At 45.7% G+C, this 26,012-nt stretch overlaps 1 protein-coding gene across 1 annotated transcript in view; it reads left to right on the forward strand.

Moving 5' to 3' along the window:
- Positions 1-6,860: 6,860 nt before the first annotated feature.
- LIPC (lipase C, hepatic type) overlaps positions 6,861-26,012 on the forward strand; it is a 766,064-nt gene continuing 746,912 nt past the window's right edge. Inside the window, exon 1 of the mRNA XM_069624353.1 lies at positions 6,861-7,174. Coding sequence (XP_069480454.1) covers positions 7,093-7,174 — 82 coding nt within the window. The 5' untranslated portion in view covers positions 6,861-7,092. The remainder of the gene's footprint in view (positions 7,175-26,012) is intronic.

The following is a 26,012-nucleotide window of genomic DNA, read 5'->3' on the forward strand; positions in this document are numbered from 1 at the left end:
AGCATGCCCTTAAAGGCAGTGAATGCCTCTTGCGGTTTCGCAAAGTATACTTTCCGGTGGTGGATGGCAACTGGGGAAGCTGCTCAGTATATCCCAGAAGGGGAAATGCGGGAGGGCTTCCTAAGGTTGGTGGCCGACGGAAAACAGCTGGCCCTACAGTATTTGCACAAGGGCCTGGACGTGACAGACTATGTAGGAAGATCAATGGGGTCTGCTACAGTGCTCAGGAGGTAGGTTTACCTGCATTCCTCGGGGTTCTCACCCAATATCCAAAGTAAACTTCTCGACATTGCTTTAGATGGGGAGAATCTTTTCGTCCCCAAGGCCGACGACTCTCTGGATAAATTCAGAATCCAAGCTTGCCGCAAAGTCGCTCGGTCTAACTTTGCAACAGCAGGCCAAGCCTACCTTTAGTTTTTCATCAAGGAGTAGAGGCTATCGCTTCTATGCCCCTATGGCAGGAATGCTCAGCTCCTGCAGGCCTGGCAGAGGCATTTTCCACCCCCTGGAAAGGGCAGGGGACCTCTAGATGGCCAACAGAGTGCGGCATCTGCTGCTGGGGTGGCTCCACGCCCGATGTTGCTTTGATTTCTCCACTGGGCCCAATGGCAGGAGATTGACTCTGACGCATGGACTCTTCAACTTGTGCTGTGGGTTTACTGTCTGCCTTTCTTAAAAAGGTAACCGTACAGACTACCATCACCTCCTCAGCAACTGGAACAGGAGCTCCAGGAAGAGCTGAGAGCCCTGCTGTTGAAGGGCGCTATGGAAGAGGTACCTCCCGAGCAGAGAGGTTTGCGTTGGTATTCCCAATATTTCCTGGTACCCATGAAGGGTGAAGGACTCCATCCCATCTTGGGCCTCAGGGCTTTGAACAAATTACTGAGAAAAGACAAATTCAACATGGTGACGTTGAGAGAGATTCTCCATGCTCTCAAATTGCAATACTGGCTGGTGTCCATAGATCTTCAAGACGCCTACTTTCATGTGCCGATTTATCAGAAGCACTGGAAATTCCTGAGATTCCTCATAGGGGACAGGCCCTACCCATTCAAGGTGTTCCCCTTTGGGTTTACCTCTGCTCCGAGGGTTTTCATCAAGCTCATGGCAGTAGTTGCGGCTCACGTCAGGAGATCCGGCGTCCATGTGTTTCTGTACCTGGACGATTTCCTGATCCGGTGGAATTTGGCAGAGCAGGTCTTTTCCCATCTTGGAGACACCTGCTCACTACTCCACAGGCTGGTCTTCTCCCTGAACTTGCAGAAGTCCCACACAACACCAGCACAGAGGCTCCAATTCATCAGGGCAGTTTTGGACACTCAGGTGGGGAAGGCTTTTCCCCCTGAGGGGAGAGTCGCCAGCGTTGCACAGATGGTCCAAATCTTTCAGCACCACGCCTCCTTAACAGCAGCTTCCTTCCTCCACCTCTTACGTCTCATGGCCTCCAGCATGTTTCTGGTGCCAGTGGCCAGGCTGCAGATGTGATATTTGCAACGACTCCTGTGGGGTCAGTGGTCCCAGTACTTTGCCACTTTGTGGGACATTCTCAGAGTGTCCAGGTGTACATCCCCTGGCGGGCCATCAGCAGCAACATGCTAACGGGGAACCATTCTGGCCTCTGTGGCCCCAGCTCAGGGTGGTCAGGGATGCGTCCTTGAAGGGTTAGGGAGGTGACTGCGAGTACTTGCCGGTAAGCAGCCTTTGGTCAGCAATCAAGACCAGATGGCATATCTGCAGGCGAGCCATCAGTTTAGCCCTGAAGTTGTTTGCATCTTCTCTGACGGGGAAGCATGTCCTGATATTGACGGGCAATACAGTTGCCATGCACTACCTAAACAATCAGGGTGGCATGCACTCCCTCCCTCTTTACAGAGAAGTGATGCAGCTGTGGTTCTGGCTATTGGAGAACCAGATCTCAGTCTCTGCAGTTCATTTGGTGGGAAAGGAGAACGGCTTGGCGGCTGCCCTCAGCAGGCACAGCACGGTCTCACGCGAGTCCTAGAGGAGGTTTTCTCTGTCTGGAGTACCCCAGCGGTGGATCTGTTTGCCACGGAGTCCAACAGAAAGCACAGACAGTTTTGCTCGAGGGAATTCCCAGCGAACGGCGCACTAGGGGATCTGTTTCTAGTGGACTGGACCTTCCCTCTCCACTACGCCTTCCCTCCAATTCCCTTCATTCCGTGGGTTCTGAGGAGGTTTTGAGCAACCCTGATCTTGATATCCCCGGATTGGGCAAGGAGGACATGGTACTCGGACCTTCTGGACTTGACCAGCTGGCCACCTCTCTGGTTGCCTCGGCGTCAGGATAACCTATCAGAAGGTCAGGTACTCCACCCAAACCCGAAATCCCATGCATGGCTCTTGAGAGGATGAAATATGATGACTGGGACCTCTATGAGGAGGTGCTTGAGGTGCTGCTGGCTGCAGGAAGACCATCAACATGATCGCTGTATGCGTGCAGGTGGAGAAAATTTGAGGCTTGGTGCAGGGAACGCGAGATTGACCCTATCTCTTGCCCCACCACCACAGTGATGGAGTTCCTTCTGTCACTGGCCTCTTCAGGCCTTCAGGTCATGACAGTCCCCGCCTCCAGCTCAGGTGGCTCCCAGAGGCACTTCTCCTCCCACTTCTCCCAAGAGGAAGCTATTTTACGACCCCCCCAATATAACATTTGCCTGAGCCCAGGACAGTGCTTTGTTCATCCTCCTGCAGGTGCCCCTCCCCTAGTGACAGTCAAAGGCTACTTAGCGGCTTTGTCTGTGTTCAAAAGGTATTTTTCACAATCCCGGTTATGACCCAATTCCTGAAGGGCCTTGTGAATATGGTTCCGCCTATTCCTTTTGTTGTTGCTGACTGGGACCGAAATTTGGTCCTCACATTTCTTATGGCGGCTCCATTTGAGCCTTTACATTCTTGTTTGTTGCGGTTACTTACTTTAAAAAACACTTTTCTGGTGGCTGTCACTTCAGCAAGGTCGGTCAGCGAGTGGCCGGCCCTATCTTGTAAGCCACCTTTCCTCTGTTTCTTTCGTGATAAAGTTTCTCTGAAGGTGAGGCCCATATTTCTGCCCACGCTGGTGTCCGAATTCCAATTATCTCAAACAATTGATGGTCCCATGTTTTATCCGCCTGCACTCCTCTGAGGAGGAAAAGTGATTTCACAGGCTGGACCCTAACAGGGTATTCAGTTTTTATGTGGCCAGGACGGCTCAATAAAGGAAAGTTGACCAACTGTTTGTGATCTTCTGTGTGGCCAGGAAACGTTTAGCAGTCTCTAAATAAACAATTGCATGGTGGATCACGATGTGCATCTCTGAGTGCTATCACAGCACGGCGAAGGTGTTGCCCCCGTTATCAGGGCCCATTCCACTACAGGGCTCTCCACCTCTACGGCACTGCAGAGAGGAGGACCAGTTAAAGACATTTGCCAGGTTGAGACATGGGGCCTCATTCTGAGGTGGGCGCAAAAGGATACCGGGCACTGTTAAGGACACCGGTGCCGGTAATCCCTTTGCGCCCTATTCCGAGGTCCCTTAGCGGGTCCCGTTCCTAACGCCTGGTTTTACCAGGAGTTATGGATGGGGCCCGTTAAGAGACTTCAGAGCCAATAACGGTACCACAATTTGCTGTACCGTTATTAGCACCTTCCCATTGAGCCCTATGGGGGCTGAAATGGGAATGGGGAATGGCTTTTTCAATGGGGACTTACCGGTCCCGCAAAGGTCGGACTAGACCGGTAAATCCCCAATGAACGAGGGCAGACACGGTACCGGTATTGGAGGTAGTCATGGTGCTAATACCGCCATGACTACCTCCAAACTCGGAATGAGGACCATGGTCTTTGTTTCATACTTTTACAAAGTACTACAGCATGGATGTCACCCTAGGGACCGACACTCGCTTTAGAAGCGGAGTGTTGCAGAATCTTCTGCTGTGAATGCCTTCATCCCGCCTAAAAAAAATGAGTAATGCTTTGGGAGTCGATCTGATGAGGAATATGCAGGAGAACTGCAATCCCTAGAAATTACTTATCGTAATGTTCTTTCTATGGATTCTTCTCCTGTAGATTCCTCATCACCCCTCCCATCCAACCACACTATGAAAGCATTTGCGGTCTGTGGCTGTCTTTCTCTTGAGAGGAAAGAGGTGAATGATGATTCTAGAGTTTACTGGTCTCTTTTTGGTACAGTGCTGCATGCCTTCTGCGGTCTCTATTTTCCACAAATAAAAGAAACAAAGAATCCTTGTTGAGATTTCCATATTTTATTCTCTGTCGGCTATTTGGACGTTTTGTTGCCCATTTTCCACTTTCCACTACAGTGGCTGAGCTTGGGGGGAAAAAAGTCGGAGCTGCAGGCTGAGCATCGAATTAAGGCAGATCGACGACTACGACCCCGTCGAAAGGTTTTCCGAGCAGCTGACACTGGAAGGGATATCTGACCTGATGAGGAATCTGCGGGAGAAGAATCCATAGATAGAAGATTACGGTTATTCATTTCTCCATTGTGTGCGATAGAGATACCATGCACATCCTCAAATCTAGAGTGAAGGTTCCCAACAGTCAAAACAAAAAATTATGTATGCATGTGTGTGTGTGTGTGGTGTTGTGTGTGGAAGAGAAAGCATATGATGGATGCTGGTACCTGGAGTGAAGGTTCTCAGGCATACAGATCAAACTTCAACATTGTGAGAGAAAGAGAAATCAAGCCCACACCCTGCAAACTGCGATAAAGTTGCTAGGCAGATCACAACAAACAAAACTCCAGCAGAAATTCCCTGCCTGCTGGGTGTCATGACCATACAACTCTGAGATAAAGGATTAGTATGCCACGGGACACAGAGGTTTTGAGTTGGTGGTGACTTTACACACGCAGCTGACCTGTGGAGCAGTAACACAGCATATGTGTTGGGTGCTTCATGTTCTTTCGTGTCCAATGCTTGAGGGATGATCAGCGGGGTAGGCTACTAATGACACAGGCAGCCAGGGAGATGAAGATGGTGATTTTTTTGTGGGTGTGTGGTGACCATACTGGGTCATACTTTACATGGTGGCGTGGAAGCTTCTTAGAGGAGCTTTTGATTGGCTTGAGAGAGTGCCGTGAAGCGCCAGATGTAATTAATTCTTCAAAATGGGGTTTTAGGATGTTTTCAAGGCAAAGCGCAACCAGCCATTGCAGTGTTTGTTCGATGAGCCTTGGGTATTGCATGGAGGAAGGAGAACGTCAGGCAGGTCGATGGGCAGGTCGATGGGCAAAGTGCCAAGTATATGTTGTGCGATCCCGACGACTGCGGAAAGGGTTAGTGTACAGCTGATGACACTCGCAAAGAGGGAGGGGGGGGTCGATTTTTGAAATGTCTTCCATCTCCATTGCCCACCAAGCATGGTCTCAACGTCACCATCTGTCATTCAGGGTGGATTTTGTTGCTTGTTTTCAAAATGCCAGGTGCACTTTTTAGTAATGAAATTGACATACTTTGCAGGGTCGTCTGCGGTGGGTGTTTTGATTTTTTTTTTGTGGGCACTGTCTTTCATTATTGCTGTGGAACAGTAAACTCGTGATTAGACAGACAACCTTAGGTTATTGTATGTGGCAATGGTAATCAATACATGCATTAATGTGACACGTGACACTGAGTACTACCAAGCCCACAATGAGGCCCTAATTGTCCTCCATCAAGGTTAAAAGGGTATAGGAAAACACACACATTGGATTTCTAAGTAATGAGATTAATATTTCTGTTTTGTACAGCACAGAACACAGCCTGAATCGTCTCTCGATGCTGATAGGAGGAACAGCATTGAATGTATCAACCTCGAGGGACCAAGGAGGGATGGGGTTTGGACCTGCGAATGCAAGCTGCACACAGATACTGAGGGGAAACACTGAACTTACTGTGCTATCACACTGGCAAAAAAATACTTAGCCAATTCAGAAAGATCTGTGGGTGCAGGGAAGCAATAGTACTGTGCCCTTGCACGTAGATATCTGCAAATCTCAACTGGAAAGTCCCAGGTTCATGTAAGGGGCCTGTCAGGGGGGCTTGCGTGGTGAAGGATCTAGCCATGAATGTGCACGTGGTGGGTGCTTTCCCAACACTTGACTATGCATTGGCTCTCAAACCACACGGGCGGGCGGTGGCATCAGGACCCTCCACACAAGGGGGCAAGGGGGACATTTGCAGGGGCGGGCCGCCAAGGCCCTGTGGCAGCTAATGCTTTTCCTCGCATGTCCACCTACTTTGGGGAGATGGTAATTGCTTTACTCCTGGGCCGGCTAAGGCGAAGGGGAAAGCAGCAAAGAGCTCTCAACGATGAAGGTGAAGATTGTTGGGGGGTGCTTTGCTCTCCAGCAGACCCTTCGGCTCATGCATTCTGTGTGTGCCAGATTCACTTTTATAAATCCGCACTTGTGCAGAGCTCAGGTGTGTTTATCCCATTGCACAAAACACACGCAAGTGTACAAAACCCTTCTGCGACTCGACATACCTCTGTGTATATTTACTGGCACACAGGTTTGGTGGCGGTGAAGGTGCGCTTGGCAGGGCCCACCAACATTACTCCATTTACTTTCCAAAATTCTCTGAGCTGCAAGGACTTACTACTCGAAAACGAATACTTTATCATCGAACATTTAAGAGTAACTTCAAGAGCAAACCTACTCTGCTGCTACGCCTATTCCCTGCCAGTGGGCCACCGTTTTGTCGCACGCCCCCCGCCCCCCCCTCCTAACCCACGAGCTTTCCCAACACTCCACGACCTCTCACTCAATGTTTTCCCTTTCTTTTTTTTTCGTCCAAAAATGAGCCATTGCACAAGACGCGCTCGCAAACTCCAGCTGGGGACTGAAACCGGCATTTGCTGACTTTTCACAACCTGAGGGAATGCGCCATTTCCACGCTTCGAAAAAAGCCACCCTCCGTCCCATTGGAGGACGCCGAACTGTCGATGTAGACGAAATATGGCCCAGTGTGATTAGGGGTTAACCATTAATAGCGGCGCAGTTCTCGGCCTGCATCGACTGGCGCTGCTGCGGGTCTGCGGAAGGGCAAGCGTGCCGCGAGACCCCCCTCCAGTCCTGCAGGCGCTTGAAACATGAGGCGGTTCCTGGCGCTCTCCCTTCTGTATCTGGCACTCCTCGCCGGCCAAGCAGAGGGGCGCAAATCCCAGAGGAAAGGTAAGGGCCCGCCGCACAGTCATGAGCTGCTGAATGTCCTCAAAATAAGGCGCCAGAAAAGCATGAGCCTGTGCTTTCTTTTTTATTTCCCTCAAATCATGCTTTCGCCATAACATTATGTGTGTGGCAAGGTTTCGTCCTTCTGAACTCTGTTTAAACAAAGTGTTCATCCGTCTTGGTTTTCGTACAAACGCGTATATATTTATTTGTAGAAACCACCTTTTTTATAAATGGAATCTATCATGTCTAAAAACACCGAAATCTGAAAAGCTAAATGACAGAATATCCTTCTCACAGGTGCAGCTCGCGCACCTCAATTGAGGCCTGTTCTTGTTTGAATTTATCTTAAGCTGAATCCCTGGGCTAATCCATATTTGCCAACATGAGCCCTTTTTTTCTTTGCATTTTGTGAGTTTTGGTTTAGTACAAACAAACTATTAACGTAGCACAACTTGTAGCCTTGGATTTCCCCATTATAAATGAAGGACTACAAGTCAAAGAAGGCATAGAGAAAGAAAAACAGGACTAGGCTACTATCTCTCTGCTGGAGAGGGGCAGGTTCGTGTGGATGTAATTGCATTGCTCTAATTAGAAATATAAGGCTTTTCCAGAAACAAAGAAAGGCCTACATTATGAGTATGGTGGTGTGGGACACACGGTGATGGTAACACATTTACTGCCATTTTTACCGCGCCGCTGTATTACTACCTGTATCTGGTGTTGGAGGATGTGCGGCGGGTGGAATTACCAGCTGCGATAACTGCTCCACACCGCAATGGAGTCCTATGGGGGAGGAGGGCAAAATGGGAAAAAACACTGCCATCCGGTCATTTATTGCCAAAATGAGTGGTGATATGATAGGTTATTTATAATGCACTTAGTATCCAGAGGTTTCTAAGCGTGGACCCGGGGTTCGAACCTGTAGTGTTCCGTGTCGTCTCGCTTCCAAGACGAGCACGTTGCCCCTGAGTTATCTTCCCGAGGCGTGGTGGCGGTTAATGAGTTTGACAGGATTTCCTGTGTAAATACCTCCATATTTGTACTGAGTCCCTAAGCATTGTGTGCAGAATGCTACTTAAACAGCACAAGAAACAGGCACCAAGCATTATTTGGGTAGAAGAAACTACACTATTTGCGCCATACGTGTGCCACGTTTGGTGTCAAAAGTTCCAGAGTAACTTGATGTCCAGCTAGGAATGAGATGCGAGATGACCCCCTGTCCTGAGTCTTATATCATTTAAGAAGTCAGAGCTGTACGGTCTGTAACTTGTCGAGAAAGAACTTTTGATTTTCCGAGGCTGGGCGAAATAGAGGAGCAGGATCAGGCTGCCTTCATCACATTTAATGGTAGAAGGTCTTTGCTCCAAAATGGAAACTTTAGTGGATCATGTCCAGCCTGACCCCTTCATTTCAGGCAAAGGTCGGGCATGACCCTCGCTTGTTCAAAAATGTGTATTCCAAAATGGAGAACAAAATTTAATGTACAGAAGGTTGTACAACATGGTAGAGGCTATGTTTGCTTTTGCTCGGCGTCATCCACATGAAGATCCCACATAGAAACAAGACACGTGACTAAAAGGTTCAACCTTACAGTTTTCACAGAAGAAGAAACACAAATTATTGCCTGTGTTTGCTTTAGATCCCAAGCATGTCTTTAACATGGATGAAAGGCATGAAATGGATGAAGCACAAACAATGAACAACAGCCGTGAAATGGATGACAAGCTTAAAATGGATGCCAGTCATAAAATGGATAACGGACATAAAATGGAGGATCCTTGTAGTTTACCAGTGGTCTGTGGCATGTCTTATGGGCCACTGATTTCCAGAAGGGAAGGCTTGGGTTAACTGGCGGTAGCCATAGAACGCAAGATCATTTGATGTCAGATTGCCTCAGAGTTCTAGATTACAGATATGTCTCTTCGTCGAACACTTACAAATACCAAAACCTAAACCAAAACGCCAGATTCACACGTGGCACCGATGAGAAGGCCGGGAGTAGATCATGGAAACAAATGCTTGAGCAATAATCCACAGATTGAGGACTGATGAACCTGGAAAGGGTGACATCCCCTGCCCCCCAAGAGAAAGGGGCCAGATTGAAGTGAAGAAGTACTTGCCCAATTGGATTGCCCTTGGCCAAGGTGGACTTCCAGTGAGTTATTGTAGGGCTCGGCCCTTTTGCTGTTAAGGTCTTGGGAGCTATACAGTCCCTCGCGGCACTGTGTAATGTAAAGTGCAGTGCTGCCGGGGCTGGAATACAGGGCATGCCCTTGTCTGGAATGAGTTGGGAGGAAGGGTGTGTGGTAGGGGTCGAATTTTTTCAGGGCCTAGCCGATGGCGGGGAGAGTAGTGCTGTGGTGTTAACCGCTGTAAGGCTTTAGTGCATCAGGATTCGTGTATGTAGTGTAAACTGGTAAGAGATCGAAAAGATGAGTAGGTCAGATAGAGGGGAAAGGGGAAGCCCCTTCACTGTTGGTATTTCTAAGTATGTCAGACTTTCTGTTGTACCTGCTTTCATTATTAAGAGGGCAGTTAGGTGGCGGGTAATTGGAGGTGTCTTAAAGTGTTCTGGGACTGTGGCTGATGGGCTAGGCTGACCCGGCAGGGCTTTTGCCAGCGGGTGGGCCAACAGTAACGTTGTGATGGAAGGGAGACCATCAACTCCTGTGTCCGATTTGGATGCTACATGGCCAGGACTGAGCCGATTGCAGTAGTCTCCAGGTTATGGTCTGCCTGGGTCTAGTCTGGTTCTGCGAATGGTGGCGGTGGATCACAGTGGGGTGTACATGTAGAAAACATGTGTCCTGTCTCGAGGTATGGGTTGGCACATCTCTACCAGCTAAGGGGTGAGAATGGCAAGAGTAGGAGTCTAGTGTGAGGTCTAATGGCCTACATGTCACAATTTCCTGATGTGGGAAAAGTAATGTCATGCAATGTGTTGTGGTCTTGTATAGCATCACTTCTACCATTTTGGCAGCCTTTGGTGCTACGTCTTCTCAAGAGGTGGAAGGATTACATAATGGGTGTGACAAGAGGGCACTGATAGAACGTTATTGCAATAAAAGCACACGCCCTGGAGTAACCACTGTGTCTGCAGGTGAATGTCTCCCAAACATCAATACTTCTTCAGTTCTGTCCTTTTTGAAGGGATAGAAACTGACAAGGAATCTTCTGAACTTTTAAGCCAGGAAGTGAGTTTCGAATATTGCTTCCTCTGATGTGTTCTTAATCTGGCCGACTGTCTGATTTTGTTTCCTGTTGAATGTCTCACTGACTACGTCTGTCCATTCCGTTTGCCCACTCGGAGATGTTCAAATATCCAATCTGGGGCTCTGCCTACCGTTTTGTTGTCGGACCTGAAAGGCACTTGGCAGAGAGAGATTCTGCCTGGCTCCTCACCTACCCATTGGGTTCCATGTCTTTCTCGTAGACATATATCGAAATCCAAGAACATGTAAATTCGTCCAAATTTGTATGGATGGAATTGCTGAACGTCCTCTTCTAAAAATGTTCACTGAAGCTTTGTATATCGCACTCCTTCTGGACGCCTGCTTGAGAGCCGAGGCGTGGTGCCATCAGGCCACCACAGTGTTGCAGGATCGCTCTGTACCCATGTAATTGTGTGTCCCTCATGGGAAGGGTTCCAGTTATATTGAACTCGTCCACATTTCATAGTGGAGGGAGATGGAGTTTTCTGGGTAGGTTGAAAACCTGGGTGATTGCATTACACTACTTAGATGTACCTCAGTGGTGGCAGTTTCTTTGGGTGATTGTGGGTGGATGCTTCAAATATGTAAAATTACCCCTCTCCTCTTGTTTCTAAATAGATTCTATTAGTTTTAATAGAATTTATTTTGAGCACAATGAAACTTCGTCTTAATTCTTCTGAATTTTGTTAAATTGACAAACATCAAATAAAGTAAGAGCACTTCAATGTTTATGTAGCACTTCATACCACGTTTCACCCAGGCAACTTCTTTTAAGTGGCAATATTTTACTCTCTATTTTTAAGTTAAGAGTACAATATTTTTTCAAACAGTCAAACACTTAATTCCAATACCAATTCTGGGAGGCGAGGGAGGGGCCTGCTAACTAATTCTCCAGCAAGCCAAAATCGTTTAACTCTAAAATACAAGGTTTGTAAGCTATCATTCTTTCCATCTAGTATTTTCTACCTTAAAGCCCCTCTTCAGATCAGGCAGAAGAAACTCTTCCTGCACTCTTTCTGCACTTTGCTGGCGCCAGTTAGATCCTATCTGTGCAGTGATGTTGATGGAAGCGGCCTAAACTGTATTACCCAAGATGACCTCAGAGGATTTGGCCGAGGTCCATTTGACCGAATTTACTGAGTTTCTTTTTACTGCAATATATGTGGGGGTGGGTTTGAGTTAGTAAATAATATAGGTGCCTTTGGGGAGCCTGCGGGGGCGTCTCCCCCTCCCCCCAACATATATTTGTGGTCAAAAAGACCCAAAAAATCCCAAATAAATTCGCTGAAATCGACCACGGGTGAATAAACTCAATCAAACAACCCCAATCTGCATAGACCACTGGAAGCATGGGGGGCATCCTCTGTGGGCAATGTCCAAGGTTTCCTATTTTTTGTTGTATTTTTCACTCTCTGTTTTTTTTTGTGTAGGGAGTATTTGAATATTTTAGAGGAGATTATTACCCTAATGCATTGAAATTTAGATTGGATGAGCAGGAGCCAAAAGCAGCTGCTGGGTATCCAGCAGTAACCCGGGACTAGGAGCTACCACTGGGAAACGAGGAGCTAGTGCATCGTGTTATGCAAATTTAACTTGCATATAAGATGCAAACTTGTATCAATTATTTATGCTCTTTTATGCTTTAAATGTTGTATAGATGTGTCCTTATATTTTTTGAGTGTCCCGAATACAGAGTTAAATTCACATAGGTGTGTTTGTTTGCCATTATTTGGCTCGGGGAGCCAAAAGTAGCTCCTGGAAGCTGTTGGTGTCAAGCTAACCAGGCTCTTCCTGGATATAAGCAGGAGCTACATAGCTCCCCTCAATTTCGAAATCAATGGTGCAAAACCCTTTGTCCCCCAGTTAGTGTTGAAGTAGCCCATCTACTGAATGCACATTAATATCCTCAAGCAATGGTTTGGAGTCAGGGGTCCATGCGCACAATTTAAAAACAGTGTTTAAGTCTTCAAAATGCTCCTTTGACTACATGATGTGTGCCGACATGGTTGCAACCTCAAACTATGCTTTCTCTAAGCTGCCACCTTGAGACACGTTGTTCTTTAAATACACAGCAGGATCAGATTTGTTAGCGATTGTACACATCGAACTCGTCTGCGCAACTTGTTTCAGCGTTACAATGTCCTTCTGTTGAACGGAACTCCTTTTCCCACACAGCCGCCAAGCTATGGCATGAGCTCTTGCCAGACCTGAGGGCTTGTAGCAGCTTTCTGAAATTCAAACAGGCACTTAAGACACTCCGTATCTGCTAGTTACCTTGGCCCACACCTGCCCCGCCTGCTCCTCCTAATCTGTTTTGTTCCTCTATGTGTGTCCTTGCGCTCTAATGCCTACCGGCCTTGTCAATGTGCATTATAAATATAATAGGCCTTAATGCACCGCAATATATGTAGCGGCAGTGGCAAAGACTATTGTAACGTCACACCTTGGCCTCAATGTATTCATCCTTGAAAACATAGGGACATTTGAACGCTTGTGCTGTAACTCAAATAGGTCAGTGGAATAAAACCTTTTTCAGTTCACAATCCCAGACACACCTGGGTATTAACAGATCTGACAGAACAAACGTCCACCATTGCTGGGATGTATTGACTCGTGCCGGCAACATAAAACCATTAGCATTATAAAAAAATGAAAGTCCATAGCATAGAAATGTAAACATGCAAGAACAATTTACATTTTACATTGATGAAAGTATTCAGTGTCCTACCGTCGAATCGGGTCGGAATAAATAACATTTTCTACATAACATTGCACCTCCACTTGCCTTATTTCTCTACTCCTGATTTTATCATTCACCCGTTCCAAAGCTGTTCAGGTAAGTAGATCAGAGTTACCACCATTGCTTTTCTTTCAAATGGAATGCCGTTGGGTAATGTGCCACTCAACTGGGTGCAACATGAGCACTCACTGCTAGCCATTGGCTAGTAACAATTGACTCTTGGCGACTTAGACATGCTGTGTTGTGTGTATGTGTAGAATTGAAGTGGCAAATTACTTTTTATGTCTGGCTAGTAGCTTGCAAATTGACTCTTTAACCGTTGCCCCTCCATTTTTAATGGCTTGGTCGCGCCCTTGGATTGTCATTTTTGACTTAGCCAGAATCACACTACCCACAAATGTTGGGCATGAGGGCGGGGCACTTTAAGAATTGTCCAGTAAATTAAAAGCTCGATTATCCGGCGCTGCAGGAATCCAAATCATGTCCGCTAATAGAGTATGGTGGATAGGGCTGTTATCCTGCAGTTCCTTAACCAGAGCAGGACTATTGACAGGAGTTGCAGATGCTGCACAATAGAGCATCCCACTTAATGGGAATGCAGGCCAACAAAAAGAAACTACTGCTGTAAGTTGGCATTTTAAAACTTTAGAACAAAATAACTTAAAATAAATATTGGAGTTTTTTTAGAGTTTCCCCTATTGTATACTTCAAGATCGTCTCAAATCTTCGCTCCCTTTATCCAAAGTTCAATCCTGGTGGTTGGGGTGTGTGTGTGCTGTGTTTATCTAGAGAACTAAGGTGGTGGATACACACAGCACACTACTTCTGCTCTACATGAGTCACTTCTCAGTGGCAAATTTATAAAGGCAAGTGTAACGTGTCTTTTTATGCCTTTATAGTATGGATTATATGTTCATGTAACCTCTGCTGCGTGACACTGGTCCACGCCTTAAACTCAGTGAAATCTACAACCAAGAGCCAGGAAGCGACAAAACCCTCACTCCCCGCTCTTCATTCCCCTCATGCCTCAACTAACTCCTCACTACTAAAAACCTGCATCTTTACACCTCGCACACTCTTACAGACGACCTGCAGGTCTAGTGTACTGAACAGATTCAGACTCTATCCATCTTCTACCAACAACCATGCTGCCATGTTTGCACTCCACAATCTGGGGGCGGACCCTATGGCTAACTTGCCCGGTCGGTACCAACCATAAACAACATAGAAATATTCACATTGGCACATAGATAACGGGTGCTACCGACCTGCATCCATGAACACCACTGGTGTCTGCATCTGCCGTCCCACTATTCGATTAACACACCCTGTGCTTCTTTCTTACAGGACTATGCGAAGAGAGGCCAAAATGATTGGCAGAAGGGCGCTATATAAGACCACTTTACATTATATTTCTTTATTGTAAATTCACATGTTTTTGTTTTCCTTGCAAAGTATAAACACACATTTCACTGTCAGTTGTATGAATAATTGGCGAATAGAGAGGGGGGGGGGTCATCTGTTGACGCACCAGTGATGTTTCTGGTTCTTGCTGCGATTTCTCCTGAGGCTAGTTATCTGCGAGAGGTGGGTGGCAGTTACCGCTACATAACCTGGATATCTCACTGGGTGTGAGATGATTTGTTTGAAAGAAATGGAGTGAAATGCATTTTGTTTGGGCCACTGTAGACTGTTGAAAAAATGTGTGTTTGTAAAAAAAAAAAGAAAGTTTATTTCAGATTTATGTAATTAAATAAAACAATTAGATAAAATACTGGCACTTACAATTATTATTACATAACAGTATAAACAGTATAAACAGAACATATACATGAAATGTTTGGCATGTCTTTGAACGGAAAAAGATTAAGCAGGGGGGTAGGGCTAAAAGAGCAGGGCTTCCCCATCGAGTTTGTTTTTTGATAGGGTTGCGCTTCAACTGTCTCGTTGTTCTATACTTAAAGTGGAATGTCCGTGAACATTGGTTCATAAAAATAGTTTGTTTTTTACCTTGATCGAGCCAACGTAAAATGCACTGCATAATTTTGGTCAATCTTATGTTGTCAGACATTAGTCTGCAGTGAGGTTTCCGCCAGCCCCCTAAAGGGTTATTGCTTGGAACCTATCAATGTCCTCATCAGTGTGTCCTGTGGTGATAAGCCGCACAAAGTAATGTCTGAGGCTTTTAAAGCTAGTGACTGGGTACGGGTGGGCAAAATTGGAAATTTCAGGGCTACAGAAAGAAACAATGGATTGGGACAAACAGTTTTTCCACTCTGCTTTTCAGTCCATCGTGGAGAAATCGTTTTTTGCCCACACACCCACCTGTAACTTTGCTCATTACAAAAATACTCTCCATTTTGTGAATTTCTTTGTGGCAGGTATGTGGCCATTTTGGCCCTTAGGAGGCTGTAATATTTTCTGCGCTCTTAGTGACTGAAAATTCTGCTCCACTCCTGAAGTGAAATTATGGGAAGAATCTGCCAGCTACATACTACAGTTACAGTTGTTGATGGGTCCATCATTTTACGGGTCAAGGGCCTGTTTGAGTGGACTGGTAACCTAAGCTGAGGTCACACAAACTCAGCTCACCTTTGGAAGATTTTGCAAACACCTAGGGCCTCATTATGAGTTTGGAAGTAGCCGTGCCCTTAATAAGGGCACAGCTACCCCCAAACTCGGGTCCGGGTTCCCTGAATGGGCAAATACTGGGCCATTCCGACCTTGGAGGGCCCGGTATTTCCCCATTCAGGGAACCTGGACCCGCACCATCCCCATTCCCATTTGAGCCCCCATAGGGCTCGATGGGAATGGGGTCCATGCTAACAATGGACACGTTAATGACGGGCCCGTTGTTAGCATACTGGGCTGCTCGCGGAACCCGCCAAGGACGTCTGGTAAAACCAGGCGTCCAGAGCGGGTCCTGCGAGGGGAACTTGTAATGAGGCGGTAGGGGTTTAACGTCGCCGGCAGCTTTACCGGCACTGTTAACCCCCTACCGCCTCACTCGTAATGAGGCCCTAGTTATAGCTTATTCAAGTACATTACCCACATGTCTTGTGGGTTCCCAGGATTCGTCCAATCCATCTTGACCTAACTTATTCTGTATAAAGATGCAGTTTGAACCCATGGCGCAACAATCAGCATTCACGAATACCATTCCCCATGTCCCGCTATGTTGCATCACCTCTCGCACTACATCTGCCTTTGCTATGCCCTACAAGCCATGTTGCTTCACTTCCAGCGAGAAAATTACATATACAGGAGAAAGGGCGCGCGTTGCCCCATCAGACTGGACGATCTGTCTCGGTTGTCCTGCCAAGGACCTCACCAAGCTGGCCCACTTCGCTCCTCCCGGGCAGTGTGCACGCAGTTGGCTCGTTGATAGAAATGTGTGAAAGTTCATTTCTGGTGCCATCTTGGGAAACTATCCGATGCCTACCGCCATGTCGCTTATCAATCGTTTGTTTGCCCTTATGATGTATACATGCTAATGTCCACAGAAACACATTGAAGTCCTGGTAGTGAACGGGTTAAAGGGCTCTAGATATCATCTCCCGCCAACTCTTGGATGTTTGGGCCACCCCAGGAGCTGAGCCAATCAGAGATATTGATACTTCCACACAGAAAGGACTTGCTACTTTGCGTAACTTTGAGAGAGTGCGCAAACAGAGCAATCAGCCTCGTCTCCGTTCGAAAACTGGAGTACGGGTTAATAATTGATTCACGGAGGGCACAGATGTACTCTATGGAAAGGTCCAACATGGAAAATCACTCGTGCTCTCGCGCTGCCCTTTATTTCCCAGTGTCGGCAAATATTCCACGCGCTGCGCTGTGAAGGCCTCCAGCGCCATTATTAATATTTTATCAGCACCCTGGCCGTTCCTGGATCACCAACCAGGTCTAAAGCGAACCGCGGCGGACATAGCCATTTGACTAACCTTATGCTTTTCCTCACCGCTATGGAAACTAACGTGATAAGTATCGATTGATTCATTTACTGAAAGCAGCCTGGCGGCCATTTGGGCCTTGCTTCTAGCCAGAGAGCCCGGGAGACTGAAAATACCTGAAAATAAGAAATACTCATGCTCCGCCACCGATGTTCTCTTTTAGACGGTTATCTGCTTATTTAGTTTGCTGTTATTAAAGAAGCAAAAATGTTTTACATTCACATTTACTTCATAGTGGCTAGTTTGCAGACAATTCTTTATTTCACAGATGTTATCATAGCCTTTAGCGAGTAAAGCACGCGGCTCAAGTCACATGTTCTGGTCTAGGTAGGGTTGGTTCAGCCCTTCATTCTTCTGAGGCGGTTAAATTGAGTATCATTATATTGATAATTGTGAAAACCTTTTATCAGAGCGGAAATTCGTCCTGAAGCTCTATATTGAAATGTGAGGTTTTTATTACATAACTGGGCACCAATGTGTTAGCTTTAGGGTGGGCTGCATGCCTCCAGTCCCCGGGGGTCACAAATAGGCCCCGTTTTTTGGATTTCCAAATGTAATATTCAGGAGATAAATTTGTATCCAGTTGGATCCAAATGGGAAAACATTTACATATTCAGTTGGGATCCTGAAAACATGATAGGTTTGTAGGCTCGAAGGTCAGGGTTCAGCACCACTGTTCTAACATCTCAATGTGGCTTTGAGTGGGAAAAATGCATATCTCTTAATTCTATGAGGAAGAAGGCAGATTGGATGGAGACCACCAAATACTGCATAGGTGCAAATACGGCGGTCATCGTTCAGTTCAGAGCTACTTCAAGTGGTGGGTTTGGCACACAAATCACAACCCTACCATGTTGGAAGCCCACCAAACTGCAACTATATGAAAGTTGGCAGTTAGTAGGGAGAGCACATCCCTTTCTCACAGCACCATCACCTGCCCCAGGGCCCATGATCTAAAAAATAAGTGGGATGACTAAGTATTTATTTATTTATTTATTTCATTTTTTATAATGCGCACACACCCAAAGGCCTAAATGTGCAACATAAAAAACAGACAAAAGACACCATAAAAACAAACCGGCATAAACCCATTCAAAGGCAAATGATCAACCGCAGTAATCCGGCAAGCATAATAAAACAGGTGGCCTCCTTAGGTTAATTGTGTACGGGCTTCACGACATCAGTAATGATGACATACATCCCTAGAAACCATGCCACAAATCCTCTTATGCATTTATCAATAATCACAGGCATAGCAGTTTTGCTAATCCGCTGACTATGAATAATGCCAGAGCAAAGACTTTCTAGGAAGCTGCATCCCTGTAAGAGAACGCAAGCGTGTCAGCTCACACACTCAGCCCGACATCTTCCCGCGATTGGTGCACTCTGCACCATTAAGTTGAGCAATACAAACAGCTAATATTACATCACTTGTAAGTGTGAGGAATCGGGCATTTAGCATATTATTATTATTACTATTAATATTTCTACACTAAATAGGTACCACCTGCTACAGAGTTCTCCATTAAATCAAGGTAAAGTTGCATAGGGCGGAACAGAATGGGAAAGGCCACAGATTTGCCTTCGACAAAATGATTCTATAGCCAAGTACACATAATTCAGCTTGACTCACAACCACTTTACCTTTGGTACTGATACTCATCTCCAAATGGTGGGAACGTCCATGGGTACATGAATGGCACCTCTGTATGCAAATGTATTCATTGCAGGATTAGAGACAGACTTCATTGCCACCTGGGCCGGCAGCCCTTTGAGATATCTGGCTGCATGGATGATATCCTCCTGATTTGGACTGCTGGGAAACAGGACCATCTAAGCTTCCACAGAGGAGTCAATGAATTCCACTTCAACCTCCCTGACTCTACTAAAAAAGTGCATTTCGACGACACTACCCTAACAATTAAAGATGACCAGCTACCGACCGCAATTATCTGAAGAGTCGCATCTTCCACCCAGTGTGTAAAAAACATGCTCCAACATTCAGCCAAGCGTTAAGAAAAAAACAGGTATGCTCAGACACAAGGGACCAGATAAAGCATACACACTTTAGACATTATACACTATGGACAGAACCTCAGAATTGTGGACAGCAGATTCACAGGGCAACACAGATCCCCTGGAGCAACCTCTTAGCACACAGTTCAAATGAGGCCCAAACCAGGATTCCAATGCTAGTCACGTTCAATCCAGAGTTGGAATCCTTCTGCAAGATTGCTAAGTAACTACAACATATCCTACAACAAGATCAATGTCCGATTTTCCATGAGATGCCCCTCCTCGCGATCAACCAGCCAATCTGAAGGGGATGAATTCAAATTTCAGTAGTCACTATCCCAACTAACAGACTATCTATCTTCTCATCCATAGAGATGCAGGGATCACAACATTCAGACCTAACAATTTCCATCACTTTTTCCAAAGCTATTCACAAGCATCTGACTGCACTACACCAGCCCCATCAACCTCTCTAAAACAATGGCTTGTTGCCAGGCTCTCTCCAGCCCAGCCCCATCTGCCCTCAAAAAGCCCCAGCCCCAAAGCTTTCCAGAGACCTGTGAGGACCTCTGTCTCAAGTCAGAGCCTGCCATTTACTCATAATGGCGATGAAACACAATCCCAACATGGTATTTGACAGCAACCTACTACAATGGGCTCCGATGTTAAAGGCCAAACACTTGACTGGTTGTGCATCATCCCTGCCTGTCTTACCGAGTTTCAACGAGACTGCACCTATCGTGATTGACACTATCCCATCCCCTCCTGCCTTTCTGAGAGCAGTCTAGCGGGATAGGCTGTGTGGTTTATTCCATTGTTTTCCTTTCCCTTCTCTTTAGTTCCACTGACCCATCTCAAACTTAACAAAGTGTACTATTCAAACGTTGCAGACTGCAATGTCTATTTGTGTGGGAGGGGGGCATCTAATGCATGCCCTTCTGAGCAAACTACAAATTAGGTACACAGGCAGGCACAGATAAGGAAAAAGGGAATCCCAGGAGGGGCTGTTCAAGTGCAATGTTGTATTAGTATTGTTACAAGCAAGCTCACTGGCCCCCGCCGGGTCGTTGCTAGCCCGACAAAGCCTTTGTCAGGCCGGTTGTATCTGTGTTCTGGCTGCCACGGAAAGGGAAAAGGGACAACGTGTAGTCCCTTCTCCATGGTGGCCATCTTTTTGTTTACTTTTTTTTAATGCTGCCATGGAAAGGGAGAAGGGAATATGTGTAGTTCATTCTCTCCTTCCATGGCGGCCATATTTTATGTTTACTTTTTTTAAAGCTGCCATGGAAAGGGAGAAGGGAATATGTGTAGTTCATTTTCTCCTTCCATGGCGGCCATATATTTTGTGAAATTTTTACTTTTTTTTCAATGGCTGCCATGGAAAGGGAGAAGGCACTACGTGTAGTCCCTTGGCCCCTTCCATGGTGGCCTTTTTATTTGTTTACTTTTTCCCCAAATTTTTAATGGCCACCATGGAAAGGGAGAAGGAACTACGTGTAGGCCCTTCTCCCCGATCCCGGTGGCCATTTTTGTTCTTTTTTTCTCAAGTTGAGAAAAGGTTTCAATGTTGTTTCTCAACTCAATAAAAGATGCTATTATTACCCCGTAACAACGTGCTGGGGGAACAAATAGCAATAGTAATGCCTCCAGGGCTACGTTTAAGACCATGCTTCGCTCTAGCTTCTAACTATCGCCCTGGGAGCATTACCTGATCAGTAATGCCCCCCTCATTGGGTTCTATTGCTTGAATGTTTTTCAAAGGATTTATTTCAACCCTGCCTGAAGAAGTGGTGAGGACCATGAAAGCTTCCAAATAAATGGCTTTGCTGGCCTAATTAAGGTATCGACTTGTTTTTTTTTTTTGGATCAACACTACCCGTGGCTAACACGGTACAAGTAACCTGAACTATAGGGCAACAGTCGAAGCCCTGTAATTAAGGTAAAACCTAAGATCCATTGACTTTGTGAAAAATTCAGTTTTATGACATTTTCAAACGATGTTTCTGGCCAGGGCTGCCTAAAAATAGAAAGTGTGGTGCAAGTCCGTCCAAAGTTTTAAGAGTTCCAAAGCATAAAAAAAAAACAGGTGTTTTCACATTTTGCATTGGTTTTCCCAGTGGCAGAATGGTGCATTCTGTAAGAGGATTCAATTCAACACTACAGCTAAGTCAACGCCTAGTCTATGATACTGAATGAAAACCCTTATTGATATATCTTTAGGTCCAGTTCATGCGTTCTGGATGACTACCCCTATATAACACCCCTCTCTTGGAATCCCCCTGACCCCACTGAGCCAAGAAGTAGTTCTGTTTTGCAAGTTTAAAAGGTTTATTTGATAATTTAAACAATAGATATATATATGACACTTTATAATAAATTAATAATTGAATAGCACACTTAATCTGATATGATAAAGATCAACAACAGAGAATCTGGCACTAGCACACTTCTTATAATCACTAATGAGTTGACATGAAATGGATAAGGTAGCACACGGGTAAATAGGAACAAAAGTATAATGTGGTAGAGGATGCTTTATGTAAGCTCAGGTGGATGCAATATTCAATGAATGCAGTACAGAAAATACTCAATATGATTTCAACAAAACAATGTAATCACTTTTCTCTGGCAATCCCCTCCCCCCCTTGATGCAAGGCAAGGAAATGGAAGGAAAACACACAGTTCTCAGAAATGCAATCAAATGTGATTCAGTTCACCCCAGCAAGCTTAGACTACAGAAGTTTGAAAACACAGGCCCAAATTGCTTTGATATGTGCTGGCAATGAATTAAAAAATATGCTAAAATGCTTTTTATTCCCTTTTCAGAGGTTCAGGGTGAGTGGTATCTAGTTAATATTAGTCCAAGCTCACACTAGCAATGATGCAGGGATAGTTAGCAGGTTAAACGAATTTCTGGCAAATGAAATCAGGCAGCAGCAGTTTTTTTTACATGTGAAGAAATTGCAAATCGCGGTAAAATTCGCGGATGCGTGTTCCGCGATTGCGGTAAAACTATAAGGGGTAGGAATGCGGTTCTAGGTCCGTAGGAAAGCCACGATTCTAAGCTATCAAATAAAAGTTATTGCAAGTCTCTAGCCCAAACGGTTGCGGAGATATGAGTAATTTAGTAAAGGTCGTTTTTGGTTTAGTAAATTTTAAACGCACACTTTTTCAAAATGACAAATTTTACTAGAAATGACAGGTGACAGATAGGAGGCAGTTCTACTTAGGTTAAATAGATTGAATTAGATGAATTTAAACTAAGAGATGTGTTCTGAGTTTTGCTAAGTACTCACAAGAGATTTTGAACAGGAAAGCGGCTTTGTCACGATCTGGTCAACAGTCTGGTCAGGTCTTTCCGGGTTCTGCTCACAGCGCCTGGTCTGGTCTCTGCTAAGCACAGCACTGCTTTCTCTCTGGTCTGGTCTCTGCTAGGCACAGCACTGCTTTCTCTCTGGTCTGGTCTCTGCTAGGCACAGCACTGCTTTCTCTCTGGTCTGGTCTCTGCTCTGGATAGATTGAAGTCTCTAGTTTGGCTTTCTGGAGTTTGATGGAGGTAAGTATGGATTTTTCCGGCAGGGCTTCCAGCGGCAGATGAAATTGAATGTCTCTATCTATCCTGTCTGTCTGCTTTTATGTGTTTAGAATGTGGGTGTGTTCTAGCATCACTGACCCTACCTCTCTCTCAGCTTCTAATTGGTCAAACTTTCATTCGTCCCCTGATTGGCGAACTAAGTTGTGTCAGAGTGATGTCATCCATTTATGATCTCTTGAAACCACCTCCCTTATCATCTGTGCACCCAAATCTATATATGATCAAAATACATACTTCAGAGTTACACAGTTGTTTGAAATTACATACCCATGTCACCTATCACATGAGGTATACTCTGTCCCAAATCTGCTGTTTCTAGGAGCTTGCATTCACAAATGGCAACTTCTAGCACTTTTTAAGGTGCTAAACAACATTGGATCTTCATTAAATTTTATACAACTGTTCCTCACATATCTACCCACATACCAATGCATTTTCGTTTGTCTAGCTGAAACAGGGAGTCTGTAATATTAATAAACAATGGGGTTTTGCCCCAGAACATCACACAAATTCGAGTTTGGCCTTGAATTAAAGGTACATTTTTTAAATTAAAGCTCTCAAAGTTATACATTTCTGTCATTTGATTACAAAGAGTTATCAGTGTTTTTGTAAAATATATATTTTACTTCCAATTCAGTCCTCAGAGTGTTGAGGTCCGCCTCCAAGACTTGGGTGGGTCAGTCCTCTGATCTCTGCTGGCTTGCAGATCTTTGTTGACAGCAAACATTTCAGAATTAACATATTCCTTTCAGAGGAAAGGGTCCTTTGTGTGGTCTCTGGGAAGCTCCCAGCCAGTCTGCCTTCTATCAATCAAGAGGTCATGTGAGATTCTAACTCCTGGTGTGAAGCTTCTGGAGGTGATAGGGTTTCCCAGGCTTCAGGCCTCTGGGAACAGCATGTGGCTAATTTTTTTAATTAAAATGCAGCCTTTGAAGTCAGCTGAGTCAAATCCCTTTGTCAGCAAACTGCACTCAGTTCTCCAGTCAGAGTTTAGACCGCTAGTGCCGCCTAGAGGATTTTGTTGGCACTGCATGCAATTTTGGGATTTTCTTGGATTAATGCATTCTAAACAGGAATGGTTCTTACATGGTAGTAAATCCTTGCTTAACATTGTTTTGATGGGGCTCCTTACAGTAAAATGGTTATGTGGAACCCCACAAAAAGGGTTGAATCTTTAAAGTGGTCCAATGAGTCACGATTTCAGCAACTTTTTGACATCAGTAACAGTGGATTTTGTTAACAAAGACCTTTCTTTACACTGGTGGGTGGCAAGTTAGGTAACCATTTTGGTGTGCGCACAACTGCGCAGCTGTCCTGGATTCTGGGATGAAATGATGGGCGGCGACAGCGCATCCCCATCTTTACCCACTCCAATTATTTATTTTTGTTCTGGGGCAAAATGATGGGCAGCGACAGCTTAATCCCCATATTTACCCACTCCAATTATTTATTTTTGTTCTGGGGCAAAATGATGGGCAGCGACAGCTTAATCCCCATATTTACCCCGTCTAATGATTCCACATGGGTCAAAACAATGGTTTCAGACTACTGTGCGGGTAGTCCAATGGTGGTTTTAGGCAGCGTCCTTCTGTGCCCATAACATCGGCAAAAATGGGTGGCAGCCTATTCTTCCTGCATTTCCCGGTGCATTTTCTGGGAAGCTCTGGTCATCATGATGTTTTCATGTCAGTACTGCACAGTTTTGAGGTAGGGCTAGGATGCATGGGTAAATACATCCCACAAGCCCCCCTCTTGCGATGGCCATCCTATTTCACGAATGGGACTCGCAAGATCTGGGATGTTTCCTCATCTTCTTCCAATAGATGGCATAGTTCAGCATCTTTTCCTCCATCCGGTACTGATCGATCGGTTCTCCTCGCCGGTCCTGATGGGAAGATTGGGCGGTACCCCGAGCCCGTTGCGTCTCAGCTCCCGGTCTCCGGATCGTCCTCCTTGGCCCGTCTCAAGGTTTTCTTTCTCCTAGGACGACAAAGGAAGAGCGGCAATACCTATTCATAGACGTTTTTCCACCACCGTTGAGATAGTGGGGCAGCATATGCATCTCATCATCACGACACATTACCTTCTTATTTTGAAAAAACAACAGTATAACTAAGAGACAGTTTCATGCAAATCACAATATTTTAGAGACTAGATGTGGTATGTTTTATGATTGGAACTGAATTAGTCTGATACAGTACCCGCTAGGATTCCAGAGGATTCCTCCAGTTGTTGCAGAGTGTGCCTGGGATGGCAACATTTCAACTGGTTTATGTGGACCCACTTGTCTTCCCCCTCTGCCGAACCGCCTTTGGGGATGCGGATCTTGTAGGCCACAGGGGAGATCTTATCGACGATCTCAAAGGGTCCCTTCCATGTAGGCAAAAATTTGCGCTGCTTGGCCTGGTTCCTTTGGAAGTTGTATAGATAGACCCGGTCTCCCACCTGATATTCCTTCCTGGAAGTTTTCAGGTCATAATGGGTCTTCATGCTATCAGCTGATCTTTCTAGATTCTGCTGAGCATAAGCAAAAGCATGTTGAAGGTGTTTCCTTAAATTCTCTACATACTCATGAGTAGTGGAGGCATTTATCAGTGTCTGCTCTTGGGTCCTATAGAGCAAATGCTGAGGAAGCACCATCTTACGCCCAGTCATCAACTCAAATGGTGACATTTTGGTTGCAGATGAAGGGGTAGATCTGATAGCCATTAGGACCAGAGGTAATCGGATATCCCAACTTGGCCCAGAATCTGCCACAAACTTCTTTAATATGCTCACAATTGTCCGGTTATATCTCTCTACTGCCCCAGAAGAAGCTGGTCTATAAGCAATATGCAGCTTTCTCTTGACCCCCAGTATCTCCCACATCTTTGTCATTACTTCACTGGTGAAGTGGCTACCTCTGTCTGACTCAATCCTTTGAGGTAGACCAAAACGGGAAAAGATGTGGTTAATCATCAAGGCCGCTGCAGTTTCTGCCTTGCAATTTGGGGCTGGGAGACATTCCACCCACTTGGTAAACAAGCATGTCACGGTCAACATGTACTTATTCCCCCTAGCCGAGCGAATCACAGGGCCTACAAAGTCGATTTGTAAATCTGACCATGGCAGTGTCATTCCCCTCTTTTGTAAAGGCGCCCGGTGTGTGAGGGATGATGGCTGAAATTGTGCACACACAAGGCAACCCTTCAGGTACTGGTCGAGGTCCTGCCCCATGTGTGGCCAGTATGCAACCTCTCTTAAGATTTCCAATGTTGTGCGAAACCCCCTATGACCGGCAGTGGCCGCATCATGGGCGTGACTTAACATCAGGCTTCGGAATGAG

The sequence above is a fragment of the Ambystoma mexicanum genome, chromosome 11, assembly GCF_040938575.1.
Source record: "Ambystoma mexicanum isolate Mex_15411 chromosome 11, UKY_AmexF1_1, whole genome shotgun sequence".
NCBI classification, from domain to species: domain Eukaryota; kingdom Metazoa; phylum Chordata; class Amphibia; order Caudata; family Ambystomatidae; genus Ambystoma; species Ambystoma mexicanum.